At 43.7% G+C, this 26,309-nt stretch overlaps 1 protein-coding gene across 1 annotated transcript in view; it reads right to left on the minus strand.

The window, feature by feature from the left end:
- Window positions 1-26,309, minus strand: part of LOC131469035 (cadherin-4-like) — a 226,326-nt gene that overhangs the window by 14,437 nt on the left and 185,580 nt on the right. Inside the window, exons 7-11 of the mRNA XM_058643864.1 lie at window positions 21,318-21,462; window positions 18,654-18,826; window positions 14,915-15,052; window positions 9,388-9,573; window positions 4,855-5,111 (exon numbers count right to left, since the gene is read on the minus strand). Of these exons, the coding sequence (XP_058499847.1) occupies window positions 4,855-5,111; window positions 9,388-9,573; window positions 14,915-15,052; window positions 18,654-18,826; window positions 21,318-21,462 (899 nt within the window). The remainder of the gene's footprint in view (window positions 1-4,854; window positions 5,112-9,387; window positions 9,574-14,914; window positions 15,053-18,653; window positions 18,827-21,317; window positions 21,463-26,309) is intronic.

Raw genomic sequence — 26,309 nt, forward strand, 5'->3', positions numbered from 1 at the left:
TTCGATTTTTATCTGATCTCGCTCACCCCGCGCCGCCTCGCCTAATCTCGCTGTGCTTTTGTATTCATACATTTTCTTATCCCCCGTCTGTGTCATCTCATTCCCTCTGTGACACGGAGTTCATAAACTGCCACCTATTCCCACTTTCGAATGTGAAACATCATCCGCGGACATGCGACTCCTTGGCCTTACACACCGAGGGTTCTCCAACAATCCAAATTCATTTACTGAATGTCAGTTTGGGCAATAAGGCCATGTTATTATATGGCATACACTCCAAGCTTTTAAATCCATCCAAATTGAAATGGATTTGCCCTTAACCCTGCTTTTATAGTTATTGAATCGTTGTGTACTTACTGGCAGTATACAGCCCACCTGTTTATTTGTGTTTGATTAAATACCGGATGCACATTTCTACTTACAGTACATGCTGGAGAATAGAAGCCTAGAGGGTTTGGTGGCGATTGGGGGGGGGACGGGGTTGACAGAGAGTATAATCTCTCTCCTGCAGTGAAGGAGGTGGGATTTTCCCAGCAGGCAGTGGGCATGATCCCAGGCATAGCACAGAGCAGGGAAAGGGATCACAGAGATGACATTCCCACACTCTAGATGGTTTCACATAAACTCGCCAAAAAACCTTCAGCCACTAACGGGCGGACTGTGAAATCACCATGAGGACTCCAGTGCAGTCCATCACAGTGGGAGGGCGCGATGAAAGGGTGAGAGAGGAGAGAGGAGCTGGGAGAGGCGGCATTTGGATGTAGGAGCGTGGCGGTATGATCTGGTTTGAAGGTCCTCATTAAGACTGACTTGATACCGACAGATATTCAGTGTCCAACTGCTTCTCAGTTGGCCAAATGGACTCTCACGGTCTCCACTAAAAGAAAAGACTGTCTCTCTGTCTTTTTTTGGTGGACATCAGAGGGATATAAAAGGGTCAATTTACCCAAATCCCAAGAAAACGGTTTGAAATAATAGTCTGACCTTTTGTGACACGTGTTAAACCTTCAGGAGTCCAAAATAAAAGAACCTGCCAACCGACCAGCGCCTGTAAAAGTCACTGACACAGCATAATGTGTTTTGTTTGCTTAAAATTGTACAGAAATTGTAGTGTGAAGCCAACAGTCTGGACGTTCTGCACATTGCTTGGCAGCCTCACCGTCATGGCAATCCAACCACTGCACTGACCACCTCGCATGTCTCGCGCCTCCTGTTGCGCAAAGTAAATTCAAAACCTCTTTCTTCACAATTATATCAACGACTTCATGAAATATATTGATTTTCAGTAGATGTAGATGCAAACAAACAAGCTGTCAGAAGGATAAACTGATCAGGATGACACAGGCTGGATGGAGGTGGACGGTGGTGCATGGTTGGTTGCCACGGAAACAAGGGAAAGCTTCCGTTGCAACATATGTATTGAAAATGTGTAAATTGATATGTTTTGTTGGGCAACAAGTACGAAAAGTATAAATAAGGCTTAGAGACGTGCTCCCCAGAAGACACTGATTTAGGGCGAATTTAAACTAGTTTGATTGGGCGGGAAATGACGAAAAACGTCACCCTTTATTTGATTTGGTTCACTTTTGTGGACCAAACCGCCCAGACAATGTCACACAATCACAACGGATGCTCGTATCGCCCGCAAAGCATGAGGAAGAAGAAGAAAACCCGACTCATCCATTGTCCAGGACTGAAAACAGAAAAAATCTAGTATTTTTCCTCAGCAATAGTCTCTAAACTACCACTGGAAACTTTCCCTCTCCTTTGCATTAAGCCCAATAACACGAGCGATGCACAAAAGCAGTGTCACAACCAGACTTTAATGAAGTCTCCTAAACAGCCCCTCAGCGCAAATGTAATAAACTTGATACGAACAAAAGGAATGAACCGACCATGCAGCTGAGCTCGTTTCCAACGCTCTGACGACACATCACCTCGATATTATCCGTTTAAACTCTCGTCTTTGAAGCTCCAAATTGACAGATGGTTTGGTTCATACACTGGAGTTCTCTATGTATGGCTCATGCAGTTCTTCTGCACCCTGTAGAGGACGGAGCTTTTTTGGTCATTAGAATGTTCCTGCAAAAGAACCCAGTGTTTTTGTTTACACGTCCCAACTGTCATCAGCATTACTGGTGGCAATTGGCAGTCCCTAACGCTAACTTTTTAATGAAGTGTTGTGCCAATATTTTCTCTAGTTGGAAGGGTTCTTTCTGTTTACTCCAGTGAGTTTGGGATCATAATAAAACAAATATAAATGTAAATGATATACTGTACGTTATCTCTTTCTGTGTCGTGTTTTCTGTGCTTTACCGAGAGCTCATCTTCTTGAAGGTTGCTCTCATTTGGGTGTTGGATGGTGTGTGAGTACAGCTGAATATATGATTAGGGCTGGCAGGTTAGTGATCTTAGCAAGCAGCAGGGAGCAGGATGACATTTATTTTTTAAACCCCCCCCCGACCCTGAGGATGAAAAATGCATGTCTCAGGCTTAGCCAAGGCGGTTTGGGTAATCATTTATGCCAGTGTCTCCAGTCCCATGTTTCGACCTTACTGTTTGGGTGTCTGACAGGTGATGCATGATTCCTCGCTCCCGCTCCCCTGGCCCTTATTCCTGTCCACATTCCCTCCTCCCACACTCAAACAGGATGCTGCTGGACTGTCTCTCCTTTGATGAGCACCTGTCAGGTTCAAACCTTGACCCGGAGTCAGCTCGCCATCCACAGTTCCCATCTGCCCTCCCTCCACAGTCTTTCCTCGCCTTACTTGTGACTCTTACAGCTCCCTCTTATGTATGTCTCCTCCATGTCTCTCTTCATGTTTCCCTGCGAACCATTTACAAAGACATACAGCTCTTTGTCATGCGCAAAGACGTGAATAATAGATCACGTATGAGACATGCAGTAACGTCAAACAGAAAAGTCTAGATCTTTCACAGATCTTTGCATGGGGCAAATATCTGTGAAAGGAGTTTTCGGCTTTACTACATTGGTTTTAGCTGATTGGAAAGCAAGAGTCTCTGAATAAACCCCTGACTTTCTACTGGTTCTTTTGAGTACGGGAGATTCAAGAGATGGCTGTGATTAGTATTCTTGCACCGCAGTCGTGAGAAGACACCTCTTATAGAACGGGTAAAGCCGGGGGATTGATGGTGATCCTGCCCAGATGGATCCAAATGACTGAGGTGGTGGTTTGCCATCTCTCTAAAATCCTCCTTCCTCTGATGGTGAGAGCGGAGGAAGGAGATTTGGTCCGTGTTGATGGAGAACACGATAGACCAAACTTAATGCCAAGAATTTACAGACAGCACTAGAGCCTCGCACAGTTCATGGCAAAACAAAGGAGGAAACCAAAGAGGTCAAAGTGAACTCAACAGGGAGTGAGGATGAGAGCGAAAGAGGGGGTGGGGCCCACGCTGGTGACTTTGTCGTCTATCTAAATTAAAACTTACACCCAATTTACTCTAATTTGCTGTGAAATTAGCTGGGAAATTTGTTTAGACCATTTCCCCCGAGAAAATTAGAAGGAAGGGGCTGCTGAAGTGTGAGGTGGTTGGAGGAAGGTTGTGTTAATGTCACATTGAGAAAGTCACGTTATCAACTCAAATATATATATATATATATATATATATATACAGCATTAATACATGTACTAAGCATTCCATTCAACTACATTCTATTTCTTTTGTATGTGGTTTTAAACATCAACATATTTTCATAGTTTTAACTCCACAACTCTTTACTCTAAACATGTCATGTTTGTGTTCTCAGCTCTCAGCCACTATTTTCCAACATATAAAATGTGTGAAGACATTCAGAAACGCTGCATTTGCATTATGGGATCTGTAATGAAAATGTTAATCTGGCACTTTGACGAGGAAGCTTCACTTATATTGTAACCAATGGAAACGTGGTAATCTAAAATAATAGAGACATAATGACCACATTGTTACATACATGGAATTTGAATTATATTTTCAACGGTACTTTGATATACTTACAGCAAGTCGATATATTGTGATTTATTATGAAGTGGTAAAAATAACCATTTATATAAAATGCTGTCAAGAACATATCCATATTGATACGGCGCTTCGGAGCATCAATACAGTGTCACGCCATGAAATCTTCCCAAACTGTAGTGCATCCATATTTCCCCGCACCCCTCGATGCGAGTATTTGTTTATTTAAAACAGCTACCGTGACTGACACGCTGCCATATAAACCAAACAATGCTGACAATTTCTTCCACGCTGGCAGTCGGAAACACAGCCCTCTGCACTCTCCATTGTATTCATTTGCATTAAACGCGGTGACAAGTTTACGCCCCTGTAGTGCCACAACGACAGCAGGACTGTGGAAAGGTCTGCTCGTCATTTAAAGGTTGGTTTACATTTCAAATCCGGAGAGGCTTAGCAGAGAGTAAGAACACTGCAGGTGGACATTATGCTGTGTCAGGCATTTGATCTTGAGCCAGCTGTTCTCTTTGTCCTCCCTCTGTGTATGTGTGTACCTGCATGCATGTGTTCATGCAAACTCCTATACACCACAGACACACCTCTGATTACCCAGAGGCTATTGCTCCCTATTAACCTTCTTACCCTCCTTAGACAAGAGTTCTCTGCTGGCTCATAATATTTCACACAGCAGGACTTTGAGAGATGGGTAATGCCAAAATATAGTTCCCTTGTTGAACTTTGACTTCTAACTACTGACATGGAACCTATCCAAGAGGTGCTTTTAGTCCAATTCTGGTGCACATGAGGGGGGGATTCCTGCCAAGCTTGTACTTACAATGCACTGAGCAAGACTTATTTGCCCCAATTACCCCCATTAGGCCTTTCACACAGTACCTGATTATCTGCTGCATCTGCAGTCGGTCAGGATCTGAGGCGGAGAAGGTCGTCAGGCTGGTGCCGGCAGGAACGCCCTCCTCGAAGCGGATGTGTTTTGGATTCGTGGGGAAATACGGGGGTTCGTTGACGTCCTGGACGGATATGGTGACACCCGCCGTGGACTGGAGCGAAGACTGGATGCCACTGGCCAGATGGGCCTGGTTGGAGACGACCACTGTCAGCATGAAGGCGCGGTTCATCTCAAAGTCGACAGGCTGGAGAAAGAAAGGACATGTGAGCGGTAGGTAAAAAACACTAGAACTCAAGCGGTTTAGACATTATTTTTATTTTTATTGTATGACTTGTTTATTTGTGTGTTGATGTCTTTTTTTTCTTCTTTCTATTGTATTTTATTGTTTGTTTGTTTTTCGGTCTTTGTTTTACTTATCTCTGATGCGCAGCACTTTGTTTGAGCCGTTGTTGTTTTTTAAAGTGCTTTATAAATAAAGTTGGACTGGATTGGTAAGTAACGACGCACAAGTGATCTATAAATATGATGTTAATTTCAGTGTTAAAACCCTCTGTCAACATGTTTCTCCCGCAGGCTCAGGACTCTGTGTTGAGCCGTGTTGACGATGGAGGACATGAAGAATAAACAGATATCGTGTCATGTGGAGCAACACACGTGCAAACACACACGCACACACACAGCATGTCTACATGGCTCTGCCTTTTTGAATGAGTGCACTTACAGTATATGTCTTCTCTGCCAGATGAGCCTAAACCAGCCTGACAGTTCCGTGCTCTCCTAATGAAGACTACGCAGCCGCGTTCAGATGACAACGACGCCAAGCAAGGAAATGAAAAAGGCAACAATTACACCGCTTGTAGGTACGGCTGTCCCGTTTCTGCACAAGCAAGATGACGCTTAGTGCTGCGAGGCTTGTGTCTCTCGTGTTTGACTGTGATGTTAATGACAGTGAGCACGTCTCCATGTTGCGTTGCCTCATGCACAGTTAAGTTGAGCTCGAGTATAGGCCATTTAATGGGACTGCTGTCTTTGCCCAAGCAGACAAGCAGTAATGGGGGAATCAGTTTATTGAGTTAAGTGCGTCTGACCCCGCTACACTAGGTGGCGATACGTCCGCTTGCAGCTTGTTAATATCAGGCAGTTTCTGGTTTAGATAGCAGCTCGTGAAGTCATTCCAGGTCACGATGCATGGATTTGAAAATATTAAATTCTTTAAGCTGACAGACAAATCTGTATCCTCATCAGTCCAACAAATGGACCAGTTTTTGTCACTGTTGTTTTATTTCTTCTTCTACTGCTCTACATGCACAGAGCACCCAACCCGGCTTAGGTCCAACTGAACGTATACAGGCAATAGTCATTTCATTCACAATCTCGTTATGTGTGTGTGTTAGTTTGACTCAAAGACATTCAATTAAGTACACACCAACATTTTTACATGTAACAAATAACTAGGTTTTCTTGTGTTATCCATGAACAGTGATGCACCAAACAGCAGCACAGGAGTGGATACTCCATGTCTGTGATATTTTCTATGCACATAGGTTTAAATGAAATCACATGAGTGTGGATTCGTGTATGACCCCATGATGCACTGGGGAACCCATTTACAAGCTAACCACACTCAGGGCTCTTTGATCTACTGCCAGCGGTATTCGGAGCACAGGGAGGTCTAGAGTATAGCTGTAGGCTAAGTGAAACACACATGCATGTCTACCTCGAGGGAAACCAGGGGAGTGAGAGGTCAATAACATGGTTTCCATCTTTTGCTCATGAGCCATCACATTTTGCATCTCCTCACTGCATTCATTTGTCTCTTTCCCTTTTACCTAATTTGTTCCGCCATACTCCATACTTACTCCAAACTCCTCCCCCCTCTGCAAACTAGTCTCTCTGCAGTCTGCAGCTCTCCATCCATGGAAATCTTGTCTTTCTGTCGCCTCTCTTCACTCCCCCCCCCCCCCCCTGTCATCGTCAGTGTTTATCATAAGCAGTGATTTCCATATCCTAATGACTCAAGCGAGTCTGTTTGTGTGTTTTCTCTCCACGCTTGTTTGCCAACCGGCTTTATTAACACGGAGCGGAATGAGACTACATCGCTTAAATTCCCCAGAGAGAGAGAATCCCCCAGTAAACGTGTGACATGTTCTGGTTAAGACCTCAGCCCTTGTTTACAGAGGAGCCCAGGTCCCTTCTGGGAAACTGCGGCAAACCCGGGTGTCAATGTGTCTGCGCTAGTCGCCGCGGATATCTTGTTAAAAAATAAGAACACCGGGGTAACATGTTTTTTGTACGGCTTCATGATTTTACCTATCGGATTTTGTCAGATGTGAACCGTTGTGGGTCTCTTTCCCTGGAGCAAGCTTAAGCCACTCTGTTTACATGTTGAGACAGTCTATTTCATATTTCTTCCCAGGAGGTGTCCTGTCTCTTATTTTCTGATTTCCTGATAACCTCCCATGGGTCTCTGTGAAAGCTTACGGCTACCCGGCTGCCTGCTGACTTTTACATAAGGGTGTCAGAGGAACGGATTATGAAAGGCAGTCATCTAGAGATAATGAAGAGAAGCAAAATGCCAATGCTTGGTGCTCTTGGGGTACTGTGGGAATTACAAGGAGATGTTATTTAAAGCGTAGCCTTATTGTAGCTGTGGTTTTGCAGGAGTCAGACACACGAGGATAATACACCTGGGTCATCAGGGTCACAAAAATAAACAAGTTATTTCAGCAAAGCCCCCCCGTATGCAACATGATGACCACATTCACTGAGCACACAAACACACACCGTTCAACAGCATGTGTATTACACACAGCAAACAAGATGAACATCACATTGTGTTTTTTTTCTCTCTTGTCCATTTCCAGTGTATTGCGCTGAATGTTTTAATAAAAACCCTGAACAAGCTCAGTCTGAGAGGTTAAACACGAACACAGAAGGTTGTTACAAGACATAGCTTTGTTGTTGCTGTCATTTACCACAGCAGCGAGCACATTATGAGTGTATAAAACCCGCTGCCTTTGTAATTGAGGAATCAATATGTAATTTGCTACAGCCATTGTGTTTAAGGCTGTGTGTGAGTGTATGAGCCGTTTCTGAAGGGTGCAGCGGCCTACAATCCCTCATTTGGACATAAAGGGGCACATGAAAGGCAAACACCTCCGTCTGTCCCCATTTAACTCGGTTGTCTTATGCTTACGCTTTAAACCCAGAGGCTATCGGACATTCAACGGGAAAAAAACTGAACATTTAAACTGAACATTCCTCCGTACTGAGCTCCATGAAGCGACAGGATGAGCACGTTTTAAAAGGTACAGCGCCGTCATAATCACCACGTTCTGCATCTGCGGAGAGCCGCTTAGTGTTTTTTTATGTGCCCACAATGCCGTTCAAACCTGAAAGAGGCCCAGAGTCAGCGTGGCCTTCCATGCAAGAGTACGCGATGTCATATTCCATCCAACTCGTGCCCATTTCACAATTCTGTGTGTGGGACTTCCAGCTTCCTAACATCACATGACTCGAACCCTACGAACCCCCATAATGACCGGACTGTGGCTGGATTTAACCTGTCACAGTTCACTGTGCACTTTAAATCCACGGAGATCGGCCAATACATCGCAAAACTTGACAGACTGAGTATATCTGATGCTTATACTGTCCCTGCATGCTTTTTACGAGTATGGAAACAGCCAGAGAGGACATTACTCCGGACGCACAGTATCCTGACATCTTCAACTTCCTGATTAACTTCCCTTTATCTCACTCCAGAGAGTCACTAAAAGTTTACAAGAGCCTGGAGGGGAAACAAATGAACGCGATTTCTAAAGATAGCGTTGTTGTCACCGTCATCAACCATGATAAACGATGAAATCTGTTTCTGGTTCCCATCACTCCATCTTCTTCTGCTCGACGTGAGCATGTTTCCTCCTCCACCGTCTCTCAGGATCTGCTGGGATCTGGTAAAACTTTCTCCCGTTAGCCTGTCTCTGGCTGTTTTGGCACAACATCTATCCACCATGTTATCTTTTATGATGAAAACAGCAACGAGCTGAGCAACAATAGAAGTGAACGGTGTAGAATCCTGCCAGAGGGCATTGTGTGATGTCAGCTACCAGAGTTCTACTGGACTTGGAGAGTGTTGAGCAGTTGGTGCATACGATCCACAGGTATGTGTCAATTCATCCATGGAGGCTCCCCGTGGACAAAACTTACCTCCTTATTCATGGAATGTTAGACCTGGCCCTCAGACTCCAGCCATTTCCCACGCCTGTCACTATACAGTGGTTGCATACCATAAAGGTTGTTTGTATAATATGTTTCCGCTTCAAAATATGAAAAAAACAAACTTCCTTGGGGTAGCATATTCAGTTTATACCAATGAATCCTCCTAAATGCCGGAAGCTGGACCTTTAAATGTGAAATTTTCCATAATGTGCACAAATATACGTCATATTTACACATGGACACAGTGTAATATACACATTTGTCCTAACCACTGAAACGTTAAGAGAATGGCGTCTGACCTTAACCACGGTGACCATGCCATCATTGGTGACAGGGTCAGTGCGGATGGTGAAGTGTCCAGACGGGTCTCCGCTGATGATTCTGTAGATTGCGTTCCAGTTCGGCGAGTGTGGTTGATCGGCGTCCACCACCGTCAGGTTCGCCACCACGACACCCACTCGATTCTCTGGGACCTCGCCTGAAAACTGCAGAATTAAGAGGGAAAAAAAAAAAGTTACTTTGTAAAATGCTGCTGCAAAACATCTTTATTTCCACTCTCGCTGACATTCTGTGGGATCCATTGAGCTGTATGAGTGCAGCAATTTTAGCAAAAAGCCACTGAGTGCCTATCATTATTTTTTTTATTTATTTGTGTTTTTACAGAGCCGGTGATACTTTTTATGGTTTTCAGGTAGAGTAAGTTTAATGCTCCTGCTCTTACCACGACAGAGTTGTAAACAAGAAGTAAAACCATTTGCGCACCAGCAAGCACATCCACACAGGGGCAACAGTTCCATTTTCAATTACTTTTTTCCTGCATTGCCCATGTGAGCAACATTTCCTTTCTCTCCTTTGAAATCCAGAGTGACAAAGGAGGACAGAAGGACACCAGCAGTGGGGACAGTTAAAACAATAGATTGAGCACTGTCTCCATGCTGCAAAAAACACATGTGCTTTGTCCCGATAAGCCTGATGAGGAGGGAGCTGCTGCCTGTCATGTGTCTCTCACGGTGGGGATTGATCAAAGCAGAGGCTCAGGGGATGAGACCCACAAAAACAAGAGCCAACAACAGAAATAATGCACCGCTTCACTGTTAAACACGAGCTGCCAACTGCTCCACGTACACAGACAACCAGTCAACTCGTGCGGGGGGTCAGAGGGGGCGTTGATACGTCTTCACCTGATCCCGAGGCAACAGGCATGTAGCACAGTACACAGTCACTGTGTCACCACGGGTAACAGGCATGGAATAGCCTCTGAGCCGCTTATGTGGGTGTAGGATATCAAAGAGCAAAGCCCCAGACCAAACACTCCAACAGACCATAATACCCTGCCTGGCACCCATCGCATCCTCCAGCCAGCGGCAGCAGGCTGATTAGGGGGCTGCGTCAGGAGAGCTGTTCAGAGACTAAGTGACATTCTTAAGACAACAGACAAGTCGGGGTGGTCCTGCTGCACTGCCTACACTGGATAAGTAGGCAGGCTGTTGTATGTCTGTGCCAGAGTAAATGTGTTTATGTGCATGTGTGTGCATGTGTGTTTTATTCCAATTCAATAGAATAAACAGAAGGAGACCCTTGCAGCTCTGATTATCAGGATTCATTCTCTCATCATTTCCTTGTAAAGTGTGAGGGCTGGATGGGATTACACCAGGTATCCGACATTTAGGTGAGAAATAACAAAAAAAATGTAATAGGCATCCGGTTTTAATTCCCTACACATAATCTTCAGGAAGAAGAAGAAGAGCTGAGATTTAAAGTCACATCAGTCACCCTGTCCAGTGCCAAAGCTCCTCCCTCGAATCTCACCACAGAAGAGAGGGTGCGGGGCGCTGACATAATCTCCAGATTATCACATCGTACTGTCCATCGTACTTGACACTCGAGACTGACTAGTCTTCTCGGTGATACAGCCACTTAACCAGTAACTAACTAAACTTGTGGTTCCCAGTCATCTTATAGGACAAACAATCACAACTTAATTCATAATATAAATGGGATGAAACATAAAGTTTCTGATGATTTTTACAGCCATTTTTGTAACACCTAGTATTATTACAGACACATGAAACACAACTTCATTTTATACTTGTTCTTGACAGAAATCTTCAATTAAAAGCTGCAAAAATCAGCCACGGCTCATCTGTGGGTCCCAAGTGGAACCTCATTCACTGTCATTTGATATCAAATTATGGAATTATGCCACATTTGCTGCTCTAATCTGCTGTGTTGCAGTAATAAGGCCGTGCTCCCTAACTTTTAAACAGGAAAATAATCTGTATAATTCTGAGTAAGGTGTAGTTTTCCAAACTTGTGTCACCCGGTAACATTCCCATGCTCCACGACATGGATGTGCAGCAGTCTGATGGAATAAAATGCTTATTGCATCTGCGTAGTGGAGGGGTGGGAGTTTCAACGTCACCGAGGCATACGTCATGTCGAGGCACAGTCACAGTTCATAATTCCTCGGGGGGGGGCCACAGAAGTTACACGGTGGAAATGAAAAATGTCTTTCAATATAACAACATAAAAACTGAAAGTGGAAATATTTTACCTGTTCCCCTAATTCTAATTCTTCAGTTGCCTTTCCTTTCTCTTAGAGACCGTTATTTTTATAAACTGTCGGAGTCAATATTGCACCATGATGAATCTTTTGTGAGTTCTAACAGCAGAGCATTAGCATCTCTTTTTGAAGGCTGTTCTCTTCCTTTCACTTCTTGCCTGGATACTGTATGGAATTAGATGTGTGTCACTACTTTCAAACAACACTTTTCACTAAGCAAACGATGATTCAATCATTCAAAACTATTGTATTTTACTGTTTGAAAATGGATTGTTCTTTGAACTCCGTGATTTGTTCTCTGCGCCATGGTTTTTTGTTTGCGATTCTGACCATGGGCGGGCCTTAGGAAGCTGCCCGCCTTATAATCTGACCAATGTTAGATAATTAAAATGATAAGTTCCAGGCAGACAGCGACTAAAGCCCGTGACTACTTCCGGTCCATTGGGCTGTCGCTCCAAAAATCAGTAGCCAATCAGCAGGCAGCTTCCTAAGGCCCGCCCATGGTCAGAATCACAAACAAAAAACCACGGCGCAAAGAACAAGTGTATTTTAAGACAATAAAATACAATATTTTTGAATGATTAAATCAACTGCTGCCTCTTAGTGCAGACTCAGACTGATCCGGTATATTTTCCTCTCTCTTATACTGTATCTGTATCCATCTGGTGACTGAAGGAGGTGGGAGCTCTTTGTGATTGTGACTGGCACAGAGTGCAGTTGACTTTCTCACAGCACTTGACAAAACACCTCTTGCCAACACCCTCACCCTCCTGTCACAGTTTTGGCAGTCGGGAGAGACTAAAGCCGGCAAGGGGAGGTGAGAGGAGAGAGAGGAGAAGTGACAGGATACTTCATCATAGCAACTTTGCAGGGACGGTAAAGGAAGGAGAGCACTGCAGTAAATTCACCGTGGCGGCTCCTCTATTCATAATTACAAAACATCATGTTAAAAATATGAGACACAGTGCAGTCATTGCTTCAGTAGACTGAACTGTATGCCTAAACAAACAGAGGGGAGAAAGAAGTTATTCGCTTTATTTCAACCCTCTGCGTCCCAGAACTAATGCGACGCAGCCCCTGAATAAGCACCCGCTGCCTTCTTATCTGAACTTACACGCCAGCATTTGCCGCCTTGGAAAAAAAATAGGCCAACCTCTGATAGGCATGATGAAATATTAATCATCAACATTAAAGACAAATTCCCCAAACTTTATATTTCTGGGACACATTGAAAGATCTATGTGGTTTATTGCAAACACTAAGTATCTGCATAATGGCTCGCATTCTCAACAAAATAGCTTTTATGTTATCCCGCCACTGAAATGGCTGATTTATGAAAGGACTGGATAAAAGTGCTCGGCTCATCCTGACTCTAAAACCTCCACCAAAATGTATCATTAATATCCATGATGTGCCAATGGAAGCGCACTTAAACACGGTGGAATACAGTTAGGGGATATTAATCTGGTACTGGCTGCTATCATCAATACACCGCCATCAGTAGAGAATCCTAATGCAGGAGGGGATGCCAAGACAGGAAAGGCCTCTGATTTACAACGGGACATGTCGATGCTTTATCACGGCTGTGGTAGAAAATAGCTCCTTTGACTAAATAATCCTTCATTCTTCCTTCTCTACCCATCATTCACCCCCTCTCCATTTTTCATCTCGGAGTCTGGTGGTGGTCCAGACACCGACCCCTCTCTCTTTGTTGCTCACCCTCCCTCCTCGTACACGCGATGCTCCATTGATAACTCATCATGATCAGGGATCTTAATGGTTCCCAGGGCAAATGCTAATGCTAATGCTAAGTGCTCTCATTTAAAGTGGCACGTCGACAGCGCTTCGTCTGCTTCCCGTGCAGTTACAGAGCGGCGGCACTGAAGCTACCCAAGAGGACTGCGCTCTCATCACTCCTGATCGGAGAGCACACACGCTGAATAAATACCGACACCTGAAGCCATACTGACACATGGGTAGATTTTTCTTACACTGAAACTAAACTGAAGACAAACACACTCACCTTTTGACCATCTCAAGGGCGCTGCATCAATTCAGGCAAAGCAAACTATTGCCCGGGGCCCTGGATGGCTGAGGAGTTAGTCCACAGCTGTGGTGGTTTCATGTACATGAGATTGCAACAACACCATGGGTCAGAGAACCGGCCGGGTTCAGACCTGGTACTAATATCTGTCTACAGTTGGCACCATCTGGTGTCCTCTGTCCTCCTTTATCCAAATGCACAATGACGTCACAGTGCTTGTCCACGAGAACAATCATTTTAATTGATTTAATTTAATTGTACAGACGTGTGTGATGTCAACGCGTGACTTAAAGCTCTACTCATGCTGCTGCAATATGAAACCACGTGGCAATCACTTTACAAATAAATGAATGTATTTAGTGTAAAAATAACTGTAAAACTGCATCCTCTGAGGATGCATTCAGGATTGATTGAGAGTGTTCAAACCTGAACTTCACTCAGGATTCAGTCACCTGAATCTGAATTTCGACACAATGTCACAACACTACAATCATGGGTTGTGTTGAATCCCCTAAAGCACTTTCCCTCCTCAACAAACATACAGACTTAGCGCCTTCAATTAAAGCTTGACCTTTAAACCGCGCAAATAATCAAAACAAAACAAACAAAGAGAGTCAGAGTGGAGTAAAGTTTGTTTAGTGATGATGGTGCTGAATTCCAAAACCAGTGATATGATACATTATATTCAGTACATTACGCCGGGCATTTAAATTTAACTCTGCTCTTATTAATGACCTTCTGTGATGCAATCATCGCTCTAAATATCACAGTCACGACAACAATCATTAACGAATTGCTGGCTCTTGTGTTTTCTGCTGATGAAAGTCAATGATATGGATTCATTTGTCTGTGTGTGTGTGTGTGTGTGTGTGAGATATTTTGTGCATTCCCTACAAGGAAATTAAAACGTGCCCTTTGCACTTCATAACCCTCCCTCGCTGTCCTTGTGTAAATCTTCCTGCGTAACAACACAAGCGTTATAATCCTTTCCTCATTTCATTGCTCTCTCTCTCCCTCTCTTTCACTCTTCCCCACCACTCACTTCAACCTTCTTTAGTGCTTTTCTCTCTCTCTACCCTTTCATAAAAAAAGAAGTTGTTACTCTTGTCATAGTCATAATTTTAATAATTTCCCTCTTCTCTGAACCAAAACCCTCTCCTTCGAGATGCAGTCACCCTTTCCCCTCCACCCTCCACCGCCCTTATGTGTAGTGACTCACAGTTCTGGAGGTCAGCATGGGAGGGTTGTCGTTGATGTCCGTGACAGTGATGATGGCGGTGGCCGTGTTGGAGAGGCCGAAGTTCAGGTTGCCTTCCATGTCTGTGGCCTGCACAATGATGGTATACTGGGACACTTTCTGTAAACAGTAGACACAGAAAAAGACAACAGCGTGCAGTTATTGGTCAGCTCAGCAGAAAGCTTTCATTTTTCCCCCGAGTCTGCAGCAGCAGCAGCAGCAGCAGCAGCAGCAGCAGCAGCAGCAGCAGCAGCAGCAGCAGCAGCAGCACCAGTTAGGGAGTGTGATTCCCACAGGGAGAAGAGACCAAGCCTGTGTTGTGTTCCATTGTCACCATCCATGGACTTATGTGAAGTCTTTTATTCGACTGAGTTGTGCGACATATCCAGACTTCACACCATCTGCAGAGGCTGCCCTTTATGGGTGTGGCAATCAAAGATATCACTTATATGCTCCTGATGGACAGATGTGAAGACAATGATCCAGCTGACAGAGATTAATAAGACCATCGATGGGGAAATAATATGAGACGATGACAAATGACATCTTTTCAAAAATGACACAGTGTTGCTTCACTGGAAGCTGAAAAATGGTTCTCTTTTTTTTTTTAAATCTTGTACTTCTGAGTGCGTCTAGCTCGTCCACCTTTCCTCCACGGCTCCTCTCTCTTCTCTGGCATCCCCTGTCACATCCTCTGTCCCAGGGTGCAGTTAATGGGCTGCAGGGAGGGACGGAGCCCAGGAGCCGCCTGTCTGGATAATGCGTCCCATCACTGAGATTCCCAATTACATTCCCAGTCTCTCCCTAACACTCACCTGCTAATTACCACGTAAATATCCCAATTAGACGAGGATGCCACATCAGGGGGGGGGGGGGGTAAAAAGCTCCTCTCTGTACCTCTCATCTCGACGCGAGACAAGATGGTGAACTTCGACCTCGCACACACTCTCATTAACACCCATAGTCACACACCACATAAACACACCCACACGTGTGCACGTCTCTCCCCCCCCTCCCCCCCCGCCTCCATATCTTGTTTAAAAGCAGCACTCGCCTGACTGTCCCATCAGCCCGTGTACAGCGTGTACACAACACTCTCGCTAATTAGACAAGGGAGTAATTATGGAGAGCTCCTCTGAACCTCTCAGCATTGCAACAACACCACAGCGTAACCAGGTTCCTCTGGAGAACTGAGGTCTGCTGCTGTCAACAAGCCTTTTAAAAGTCCAGCGGAAAACCTTCAGAAGAGAACCAGTGTGGGAGTTTATAAAGGAGAGGAAGAAGACATTTCAAAAGTAAAGAACAGAGAGACAGCAGGGGATGCAGCCGAGGCACGAGGGAGGAGGGTTACCAAAAATAGACGTGTGTTTTTATGTTTTTTTTTTGGAGCAACTTAATACCTCTGACACCCCTGCTTGAAGAGACAAGGGAGATGCAGAAACTCTCAAAGTTACCGAGGTGCATAATGCTGACTAAGGAAGAACTGCAGAGAGCTGCATCCTCCTGTTAAGTTTATGTGCAACAATCAAGGTTTTAATTTAAAGGTGTTACAAGAAAAGAGAGGGATGTGTATTTTCTGTAGTTTCTTTAGTTGAAGAAAGTAACATCTTTTTTTTTGGAAAACCGGTCTTTATTACGAGTCAGATTTTTATTACAATCAACTTCCATTATAATGAATTCAATTCATTTCAAAAAGTTAATTTATCCCCAGGTATACTGTATATTATTCTGGAAACTGTCTATAATCTCCTTTTTATAGTCATATTGTTAATATCTTTCTGTATTGTACTTTCTTGGAAACACACGTTTATTATTTATTAAAAAAATATCTATCTGACTAGATTATCTTATATGACATTTAAGAACATTTAAGATTAATGATTTTAACAAGCACTTAACAAATTCCTCTTCTTTTCTTCAATTTCTGCCAAATGAAAATAATTTCACCTACATTTTACACACTGGACTATATACTGTCAATCCCTCGCTGTCATTTGCCAGGGTGTCAATGGTGTGATCAAAGACTCTATAATGACTATTATTCTATTATTATTCTATAATACATCATTTTTTTGTCTCTCCTGACTAAAACAAAATGTTAGAATAAATCCCATATAAATTCCTAGTATAGCCACACTCAATGTCCAAATGGTTAAAAACACAGAAGTCTGTGAATTCTTAAGTCGACAGATGAATTAATGATTCAGTAAAACACTTTTAAAGTGTTGATTCCAGCTTCACTGAAATGAGAAAGACGATTTATGAAAAGATTTTATTAAAGACGTCGCGTGTCTGATTTCATTTGTTTGGATGCTCCGATCCCAAAGGCTCAATCACTCTGAGTGATCGCAGTGTTAATGCATTTTAGAGTAGCAGAAGCACAGTTTCACTTCTCCACCACTTGATAAATAAACCATTTGCACCTGTTATTAACACGTGTTCATTAAGGTAATGACATCTGTTCATGTCAAGCATCCTCTCCGTATTGTGACCTGACCTCAAAGTGCAAATTCTGTAGGTGCAGGAGCATCTTTGCACATCTCGAAATTAAATTCTTTCTAAGAATATTTCCCATCTGTCCTACAATTACAACATGCACAGACATGGAGCTGAGCCTCAACAACATGACAACTGTCATGTCCATCAGTATAACCCGAGTTTCCCTCATCTCTCTCTCCGGCTCTCCAATGTCACTCACCCGATCTTCTTCTTTTTGCAAAGCTCACACACACACACACACACACACATAGACACACACTTACTCCAGCTTCATTGTAATATACAACTACCACCAGCTCAGTTTTCCTTCTATTGCTCCCTTTACAGTTTTCTTTCTTCACAACTTGCCTGTGCTTTATCGAGTGTAGATGTGATTATATGGGCTTTTGTGTTTGTCTGACAGGCGTCAAGGGCATTCTGTCTTATATACTTCCTCTCTATCTTTAACACACACACACACGTGCGCACACACACACACACACACACTCTTCGAGGTGAGCAGCCCATTGATGTGTTGTTAATGGGTCTGTCAGTGGTGACAGTTTGGGATGATGATTTGTCTGTGAGATTTCTTTGGCATGTCCATGTCGCATGAATACACACATTTGGATCTTGTCACAACTTTTTTAAAGCTCCATAAACAAGGTGACCGAAGACGGCGGTAATTTTATTTAAAAAAAAAAAAAATAAAATAAAATAAATAGCCTGATCTGATGTGTGTGTGTGTGTGAGTTTCAAGTCATCAAAGCTACACCATACAGATATCGACTAACCCCAGATGTACCAACATGTTGGTGCCCATTTAGATGGAAATTTTGTCGCAGTGTGTTTCTGACACAGTGTTAGTATAAAACGGGAAACAGGAAAACTGTGTGTGAGTGAACAATTCATTGTTTTAAAATGCAATTTCGAAACAATGCAATTAGCAAAACGCAAAGGCTGCAAATGAATCCTACTTTCTTTGATTGTTCTGCGGTCCGTGCCAATTTAAAAAATAAAATAAAAAATAAAAAAATGCAATACATAAATGTGGAGGGTATGGGAAAGCAGGAGGAAACGCGCCGTAAGCCATTGATTCTGAATCCTCTTGTGTTTCATGCAGCAGTTGTAATCCAGGTAGAGAGTTTGACTGTCACACCTCACTAGAGGTTTGTGGGCATGTGGTTTGTGTCGTGATCGGCGAGCAAAAACTTAACGCTTTGGAGTGGAAATAAGAACCCACCTCTCGGTCAAGACCGGGCGCCACCGTGATGATGTCCCCCGTCTCACTGTTGATCGTGAACATGTTGGGGATGGGGCTGTGCGGCGTCTGGGACAGGATTCGATAGCGCACCATTCCGTTCGCAGTGGTGTTGTCGTCGGCATCGAACGCCGACAGGTGCATCACATACGTTCCTGGGAGAGAAAAGAAAGCGGTTCACGACGTATGAACACAGGCAAACTCAGTGTGTAACTTTTGGTGACTTATGCTGTTGATGTTATTTCTCTGCCTCTGCTTTAGTCTGTTTAGTCATCTGAAAACTGGCTCCGTCAACCAATACGACCTGATATCACACCTGAATAAGGGAGTGTTGGTGTGTATAATACATCAGCAGCTCAGGGGCAGGTGGGGACAGAAACGCATTTATCCAGTCAACCCGCTGAATGAGTTGTATTTAGGAGACGTTTCAGAATTCACCGGGGACGACCCAGGACACGACCCAGGACACGACCCAGGACACGACCCAGGACACGACCCAGGACACGCTATCTCTCAGCTGGCCTGGGAACGCCCTGGAATCCCCCCAGAGGAGCTAGTAGAAGTGGCCAGGGATAAGGTTGTCAGGGTTTCCTTGCTAAGGCTGCTGCCCCCGTGACCCGGACCCGGATAAGCGGAAGAAAACAGCACCTTATTCCTCAACATGCTTGTGCACAAAGTGCAATGCTGTTGTTGTCTTACTTCCTGTGTGCAGCGTGGGGACGTCATTGGACGATGCACGACCTGAAACTAAACTGAGGAACACAGAGAGAGCTGTGTGGAGCTGAGTCAGCATCGTGTGAACTCATCTGACAACGGTTGGACTGTAACATTTTACATTTATTTAAATTTAAAAGTTTTAATAAACGCAGAGCGGATTCCTCTGAATGCCGATTGTTTCATTACAATAATCCCATCCCTGAAATAAATGACCCAGTCTCGACTTAGTGAACTGATCATTTTGTGCATGACAGTTTTTAACGGCACAGTTCCACCGCCGTGCTCTCCTTAACCGACCGTCCTCGGAACAGGATTTAATAACATTCATCAGCAATAAAACACACTGACGCTGAGTAACGTGTTGATGCAAGTGGCAAATGAACCAATAACATGTTCCACAACACTGTGACAACACTTCGCATGGCGTTAATTAACCTCTAAAGATTTGTGGCAGCAGAGAAACGCTGGCCGTCGCAGAATATGTCGCGCGTAATATCATCATCAACATGCAGCGGCAAGCACAGACGTATAGTTAATGCAGATATAAGATCAATCGCACATAACGCCGTATTTTGCATTATTCCGGCGACAGGCGTCGATGATGTTAATCACATTTTGATATTGATCGACGCGCGAGTGACGAATCAGGATGCTTGATAACACTTGTTTACATGCATCTATGTAGATTTATGGCAAACAGTTGGGAACACACTCTGCAAAAGACAAGCGGAAAGTGTAGATGCAGATCTGTGGCAAAAAAAAATCGCCTCTCTAGTGAAGGCACCGCTGCATAAACACCCAATCTCTCCATCCATCTCTCTCTCTCTCTCTCTCCCTCTTGCTCTCCTTCCCTTGTGGCTGATTGTAATTGCTGGAGATAGTGATATCATCCCAGTGACAGCCCCTGTCCGAGGATAATTGTAACCGCAGCTCCCATTTCAAACTTCATTACATTTCAAAGCAGCATTTGTCAATGACTCGGCCAGAGGGAGCACTCTGAAGGCCTCTCAGCGAGGAGAGAAATAAAAGCCAGCAGCAGGAGCGAGGGAGAGGGAGAGGGAGAGGGAGAAAAAGAAAAAGAAAAGCAGAGGACAGACTCCATATTTGGTTTGCTTCCAAGTGACTACCAGTCCTCCAGCTATCACTTTTTCTTTCTTTTCCTTTTTTACTAGATGGAGGGATAGAAAGGGAGGTGAAGAATCAGAATGGCATCACATCAACGGGGGTAATTTCATTACGCTGCACTCTTAGGGGGCTTAAAGTGGACCCTTTGTGCAGGCGTCCTAAGCTGTGCCTGACAGGATTAGGTCCATAATGACTCTTTAATTTGCAAACTAATTCAAGTCTGTAATTGGCCTTCCACAGAAACTACTGGAGCTCCTAATTCCAGCACACCCATTTTAAACAAAAAAATATTATTATTGTTTAGTAGGATGTCATGCTGTTCGTGGGAGACAAAGAAAAGGAAGAAAGAATGAAAGAAAGAGAGAGTAAGTTCTTTATTGTGCCCCCGGCGCAATAAACTTGGGCTCATCATCAGGCTCACACACATGCGCGCACACCGTGAGCTCGTCTTCGAGAGTCTTTCGCTCTGAGGTTGGACATAAAGTGACCCAGTGGTGCGACAGCATGGTACATTTAATCCTCAATCTCCTCTCCAGCCTGAACACCCTCTTTGGTTTATGGCCACGGCTGCAGCCGGCTAAATGAAAAGCCGCTGCAGGAGACAGAATCTCTGTCTCTATGATTCTCACTCTTTACGGATAAACAAGTCATTATCAGTCCACTCCCATCATCACCGCACCCCTTTAAATCTTCTAAATCCTTAATGACGTCCACCCTGTAATTGCATCCGTGTCACATGACGCATTTTCGCTCTTCTTCTTCTTTATCATCTTCTTCTCCTTCTAATAATCCATGTGTGAATACCTGGTTTGGAGCCTTCGTCCACAGAGCCGTTGTAGATCTGGTTTTTGAACTCGGGCCTGTTGTCGTTCATGTCGATGACGAAGATGTACAGGTCGATGGGGTTCTCAACCTGGTTCCCGTTCATGTCCACGGCATGGGCGCGCAACTGGGGAACATAAAAAAAAAACCACAACAACAATTAAAGCCATGGTTATTATTGCAGGAGCGGAGAGTGAATGAATATATTAATAATTCATAATGAGCTTGATGAGATCTTGTAATGGTTACATGGAGAAAACATTAAGGTAAAATTAAAAACGTTGCACGACAGAATGATTAAATCTATCCGTCTCATAACGCTTGTTTCTCTTCCAAATCTTGAAGGGATAAGTTAATAAAAATGTTTATGATGATGATGTTTGTGCCGTGTCGAGCACATGAGACGTTATATGCACTGAATGGTAGTGGAAACTACTTTAGGGCTTTAGGTATAAGACAATGTTTGTGGAACAAAGACTGATTTTGGTGGCTCGAATTAAAGTTCACTACGTAGTGTACTCTGTTTTAGTTAAACAAAAAGTCTACATGAGAATAAAATAACTCTCACAGGCATTTAGACCATGTTTTTGTCTTTCGATAGACATCTAAAGTGCCAGGTTAAGGGGTTATTATTGATTTTCAACATGGATAATTGTTCATAAAATAATAAAACGTCACTTCAATAAACCTGTTATTTCTCTTAAATGTAATTTTCTTTAAAAAGCATCAACAATACTACAAAAAACAAGTTTCTGAAAGTCAACATGTGGTTATTACGGTCATTTCAGTCGAGCTGTTGCAGGAAGCCAGAGAATCAGCGTCCTGACCCTAACCCATTTTGTTTTATACTATTGAAATTTGAAATTTAACACCCAAAATCTGGTGTTTCTTCTCAATGAGAACGTTTTTCTTCATTTTAAATTGCTAATAAACTATTTTAACATGCGTTTCATTGTAAATAACTGCCAGATATTGAAAGTTATTCTGGGAAAATGGGCAAAAGCACTCACTCACAGGAGAGTTTCATGGTTAAAATAAGCAAAAAAAAGTCCAGATGGACATTTTGAGGCTTAGGTGTTAAAGGGTTAAAATGTGAAAATCAATTCTGGCATATACACCCTCATCTTTATATTGTCTCTGAACTCAAAAAATAAAAAAATAAAATAAAACACCAACAAGAGAATAGTTTTTATGCTTCCAAGTGAATACTTTCAAAGCACCTCTAAAGCTAAAATATCTACACAGCGTTCTTTGAATCTATCATTTAACCGTGCTCCATTATTTAATTACACGGTACTAAAGCGTCAAAAAGACAGAAACGACCCGTGCTATTATAAACTTTCTCCACACTTCTTATCGCTATCTCCACTTTGTCCCCCAGAAATGTTTATAATAGCAGGAAACAAAACTGGAGACATTTTATTGCAAAGGCGAGGCGTCTGCTCCAGCATCGCAACGTTCAATCCCAGGCCAACATTCTGTTTGATTTCATTCGAGGCAGAAGTCTTGAAATCTCTTCACTTCTCTCCGACTCTTCACTAAAACACCGAGCACTTTCAAATTCAACGGCGCTGTGCTCACACGAGACGAATCACCAAACAGGATTTCTCACAAAAGTTTGGACATGAAGTTATTACTGGAATCGATATGTGATATAAAAACCAGCGCCGACTGCTTTTCTCTCGTTAGGTCAAAGAGGGAAAAATAAAGAAAGTGAGCGAATGAAAACAGGGGCTGAGAAAACGACTAAATTATCAATGAAATGTGGAGTTTAAATAAATATTTGCGGTTTGTTTTTTTCACCCTCCCCATTCGCGAAGGTCAGAAACAGACTTATGTGGCATCTTAAAATGAACCGCTCGCTTCAGTTTAAGGCTGTTTTGATTTCCTTCACCTTACCTGGGAATGTTTATATCCCCGAACATGACTTATTCAGTGATATACCTGTCAGGTGGAAGCACTGGGGATATGTTTAGTTCACACTGAGAAGGAGAAAAAAGATAATTCAGATACCATCTAGATCGTGCTCCTCACAATACGAGGCTGATAAATATTTATTCCATTAAAATGTCAGCAATCAATTTCAAGCCATGGACCATCCGACCTCTTTGACACTAAGGAGATCCATCTGTGGGGAGGATGGGGGAGAGAGGGGAGATACAAACATTCGAGAAACAGACTGTAACGCGAGCGGCGTGTACGGAGAACGGACACGACGGTGGTCTTCTGAACCGCTGTGAGCCTAATGGGAAACATGCAACCTGGCCACTGCAACAGCATGAGAGTCAGATAAGTGAAAAGGCCTCCAGGCTCATTTTAGCAGGAAATAGAATAAAAAGCATTCTCTATCGACTTCTGCTCCTCAGAGAGGTGAAGATCTTCTCCGCTGCCGTCTGCCCCTCTCCTCTCCACCAGCTACTTCCACTCCACACCTCTCCACTCTTGCTGAAATTGTGTTTTCAGATCTCCCTGAGGTTAATTTGACTTCACTTTTTCCCCCACCCCATTGTCTGATCTGTCCTGCACCCAATATCCGCGCGCGGTAACAGGCTCCGAAACCAGGTGCCTTATCTCCACAGACCCCCCCTCATCCCTCAATCCCGCGTGCACCAGCACCCTAATTCAATAACAGCAGGAGTCAGAGATTACCGCCATGTTTAAAGAAGGCAAAATGTAATTGTGGGTCCACATTAAAGTTATTATCTTGAAAGGCAGGGGGAGAGAAAACACAGTGTACCACGCAGTGCTCTGCATTTGGCAAAGATGAAGCATCCTGATAGAGATAAGAGCAGACCAGATGCTCCCAGGTTTTTCTTCTTCATCTTCTCCCTCTTCCTCCCTCACAAGAATGTGTCTTGGTGCTTGGCTAGTTTTGAATTTCAGAGAGCTCGTTCTTTTTTAAAGAACCAGACCATAACTTTTGCTCCGTCCTTGCATGAAATATGAAGTAAACAAATGAAAGAACACAACTTTGGCTTTTTTAGGTAAAGTTGCATAAGTACACATAATGCCTAACTTTTGGCGATTTTCGATGTTACTCTTCCGCCTCTGTTAAGTTGTTGTGAACTCTTTATGCTGCGTTCGTCATCTGAAAACTTGCTGTACACATGCCGAGGGCAAGAGGCATGTATCCCATTAAAGGGCTTTGTTTATGCAACAGAATTCCCTTTCTGTGAAACTTTGTTGTGGATGCGTGTGTTGTGTTTTCAGTCACATTCCAGCCTGCCGCCATCTGTTTTGACGTAAAACAAATCACTTCCCATGTGTAGCTCGCTATTATTGTTGCCAGGCGACACAAAATCTAAACAGCGCTCTACTGAGAAACACAGAGAGAGTCAGGTGAAGCTGACAGGGTTCGTGAGCACTGTGTGAACTGATGCTGCCTTCACGTGCATGTGCGGCCCTGTGTGAACTGATGCTGCCTTCACGTGCATGTGCGGCCCTGTGTGAACTGATGCTGCCTTCACGTGCATGTGCGGCCCTGTGTGAACTGATGCTGCCTTCACGTGCATGTGCGGCCCTGTGAGAACTGATGCTGCCTTCACGTGCATGTGCGGCACTGTGTGAACTGATGCTGCCTTCACGTGCATGTGCGGCACTGTGAGAACTGATGCTGCCTTCACGTGCGTGTGCGGCACTGTGAGAACTGATGCTGCCTTCACGTGCATGTGCGGCACTGTGTGAACTGATGCTGCCTTCACGTGCATGTGCGGCACTGTGTGAACTGGTGCTGCCTTCACGTGCATGTGCGGCCCTGTGTGAACTGATGCTGCCTTCACGTGCATGTGCGGCCCTGTGTGAACTGGTGCTGCCTTCACGTGCGTGTGCGGCACTGTGTGAACTGATGCTGCCTTCACGTGTGTGTGCTTAATCGGAAAGACGGAAACTATGAGGGCGTAACGTTCAAGTGCTTTCGTTGTTTCGAGCAAAATAGAAAATGTCTGACACATGGTTAACTCTTACCTGCTTCTTGTGTAAACCAATATTTATGAATTAAACACTATAATTATTGTGGCAATTGTATAAATATTATAATAATTATAAAATACACTAAACAAACTACACTCATCCTCACTTTATTGCTAACTATAGTATATATTTCCAGATTCTCTACTTTATTATTGTATTATTATTTTTATCTAATATTTTATTTCATTCCACCTTACTTCCTATTTTACTGTTTTTATATCCATATCTTATGCCTTGTTTCCACTGCTGTATTTCTATTTCTTTGCACGGAGCATCTGGAACAAAAACAATTTCCCCCCGGGGATTAATAAAGTATTCTGATCTTGATTCTGATAATTATAATAAAGGAATTATTTACCGCACTCTTGCCTTTGCAGCAAGAAAACCTGTGTTTGAGACCCGGTCAGAACAGTGGGCCTTTAGTTTGCATGTCCTCCCTGTGTGTGCGTGGGTTTCCTCCCACTATCCAAAAACATGCAGATTTGGGGATTAGGTCAATTGGACACTCGTAGGTTGCAAGTGACTGTAGGTGTGAATGTGAGAGTCAGTGGTTGTTTGTCTCTATGTGTCCCTGTGATTGACTGCCGACCTGTCACCTGTCCAGGCTCTACCCCGCCTATCGCCCTACGTCATGAGATTGTGCCCTGAGAGGCAGAATGTGTGTGCAGGTCAAAGAGAAAGTTGTTATTGTTGCTGTTTTGACCTCGTTTCTATTTCACCATCACCATCACCAGGTGTGAAGTTTCATTGGCTACACACCTGGTGAGTAAAGAGCCTGTCCCGTCACCTGTGCCAGTGGATCTGGGTGTGTGGGAGAGAGAGTGGGCAGAGGAGAGAGCTGCAGGGATGGATGGTGTTGGAGGGTGCTATCCAAGTCTCAGTGAGAGCAAGGAAGGTCTAAGCATTGCTCTGTAGCAAATTGGCTCCTTGTCTCAGGAGCTTTTGATACTCGGAAAATTATCCCACTGGAAATCACGACGTGATCTGGCGTTCATGTGCATTTTG

Source organism: Solea solea, chromosome 11, assembly GCF_958295425.1.
Source record: "Solea solea chromosome 11, fSolSol10.1, whole genome shotgun sequence".
NCBI lineage: Eukaryota > Metazoa > Chordata > Actinopteri > Pleuronectiformes > Soleidae > Solea > Solea solea.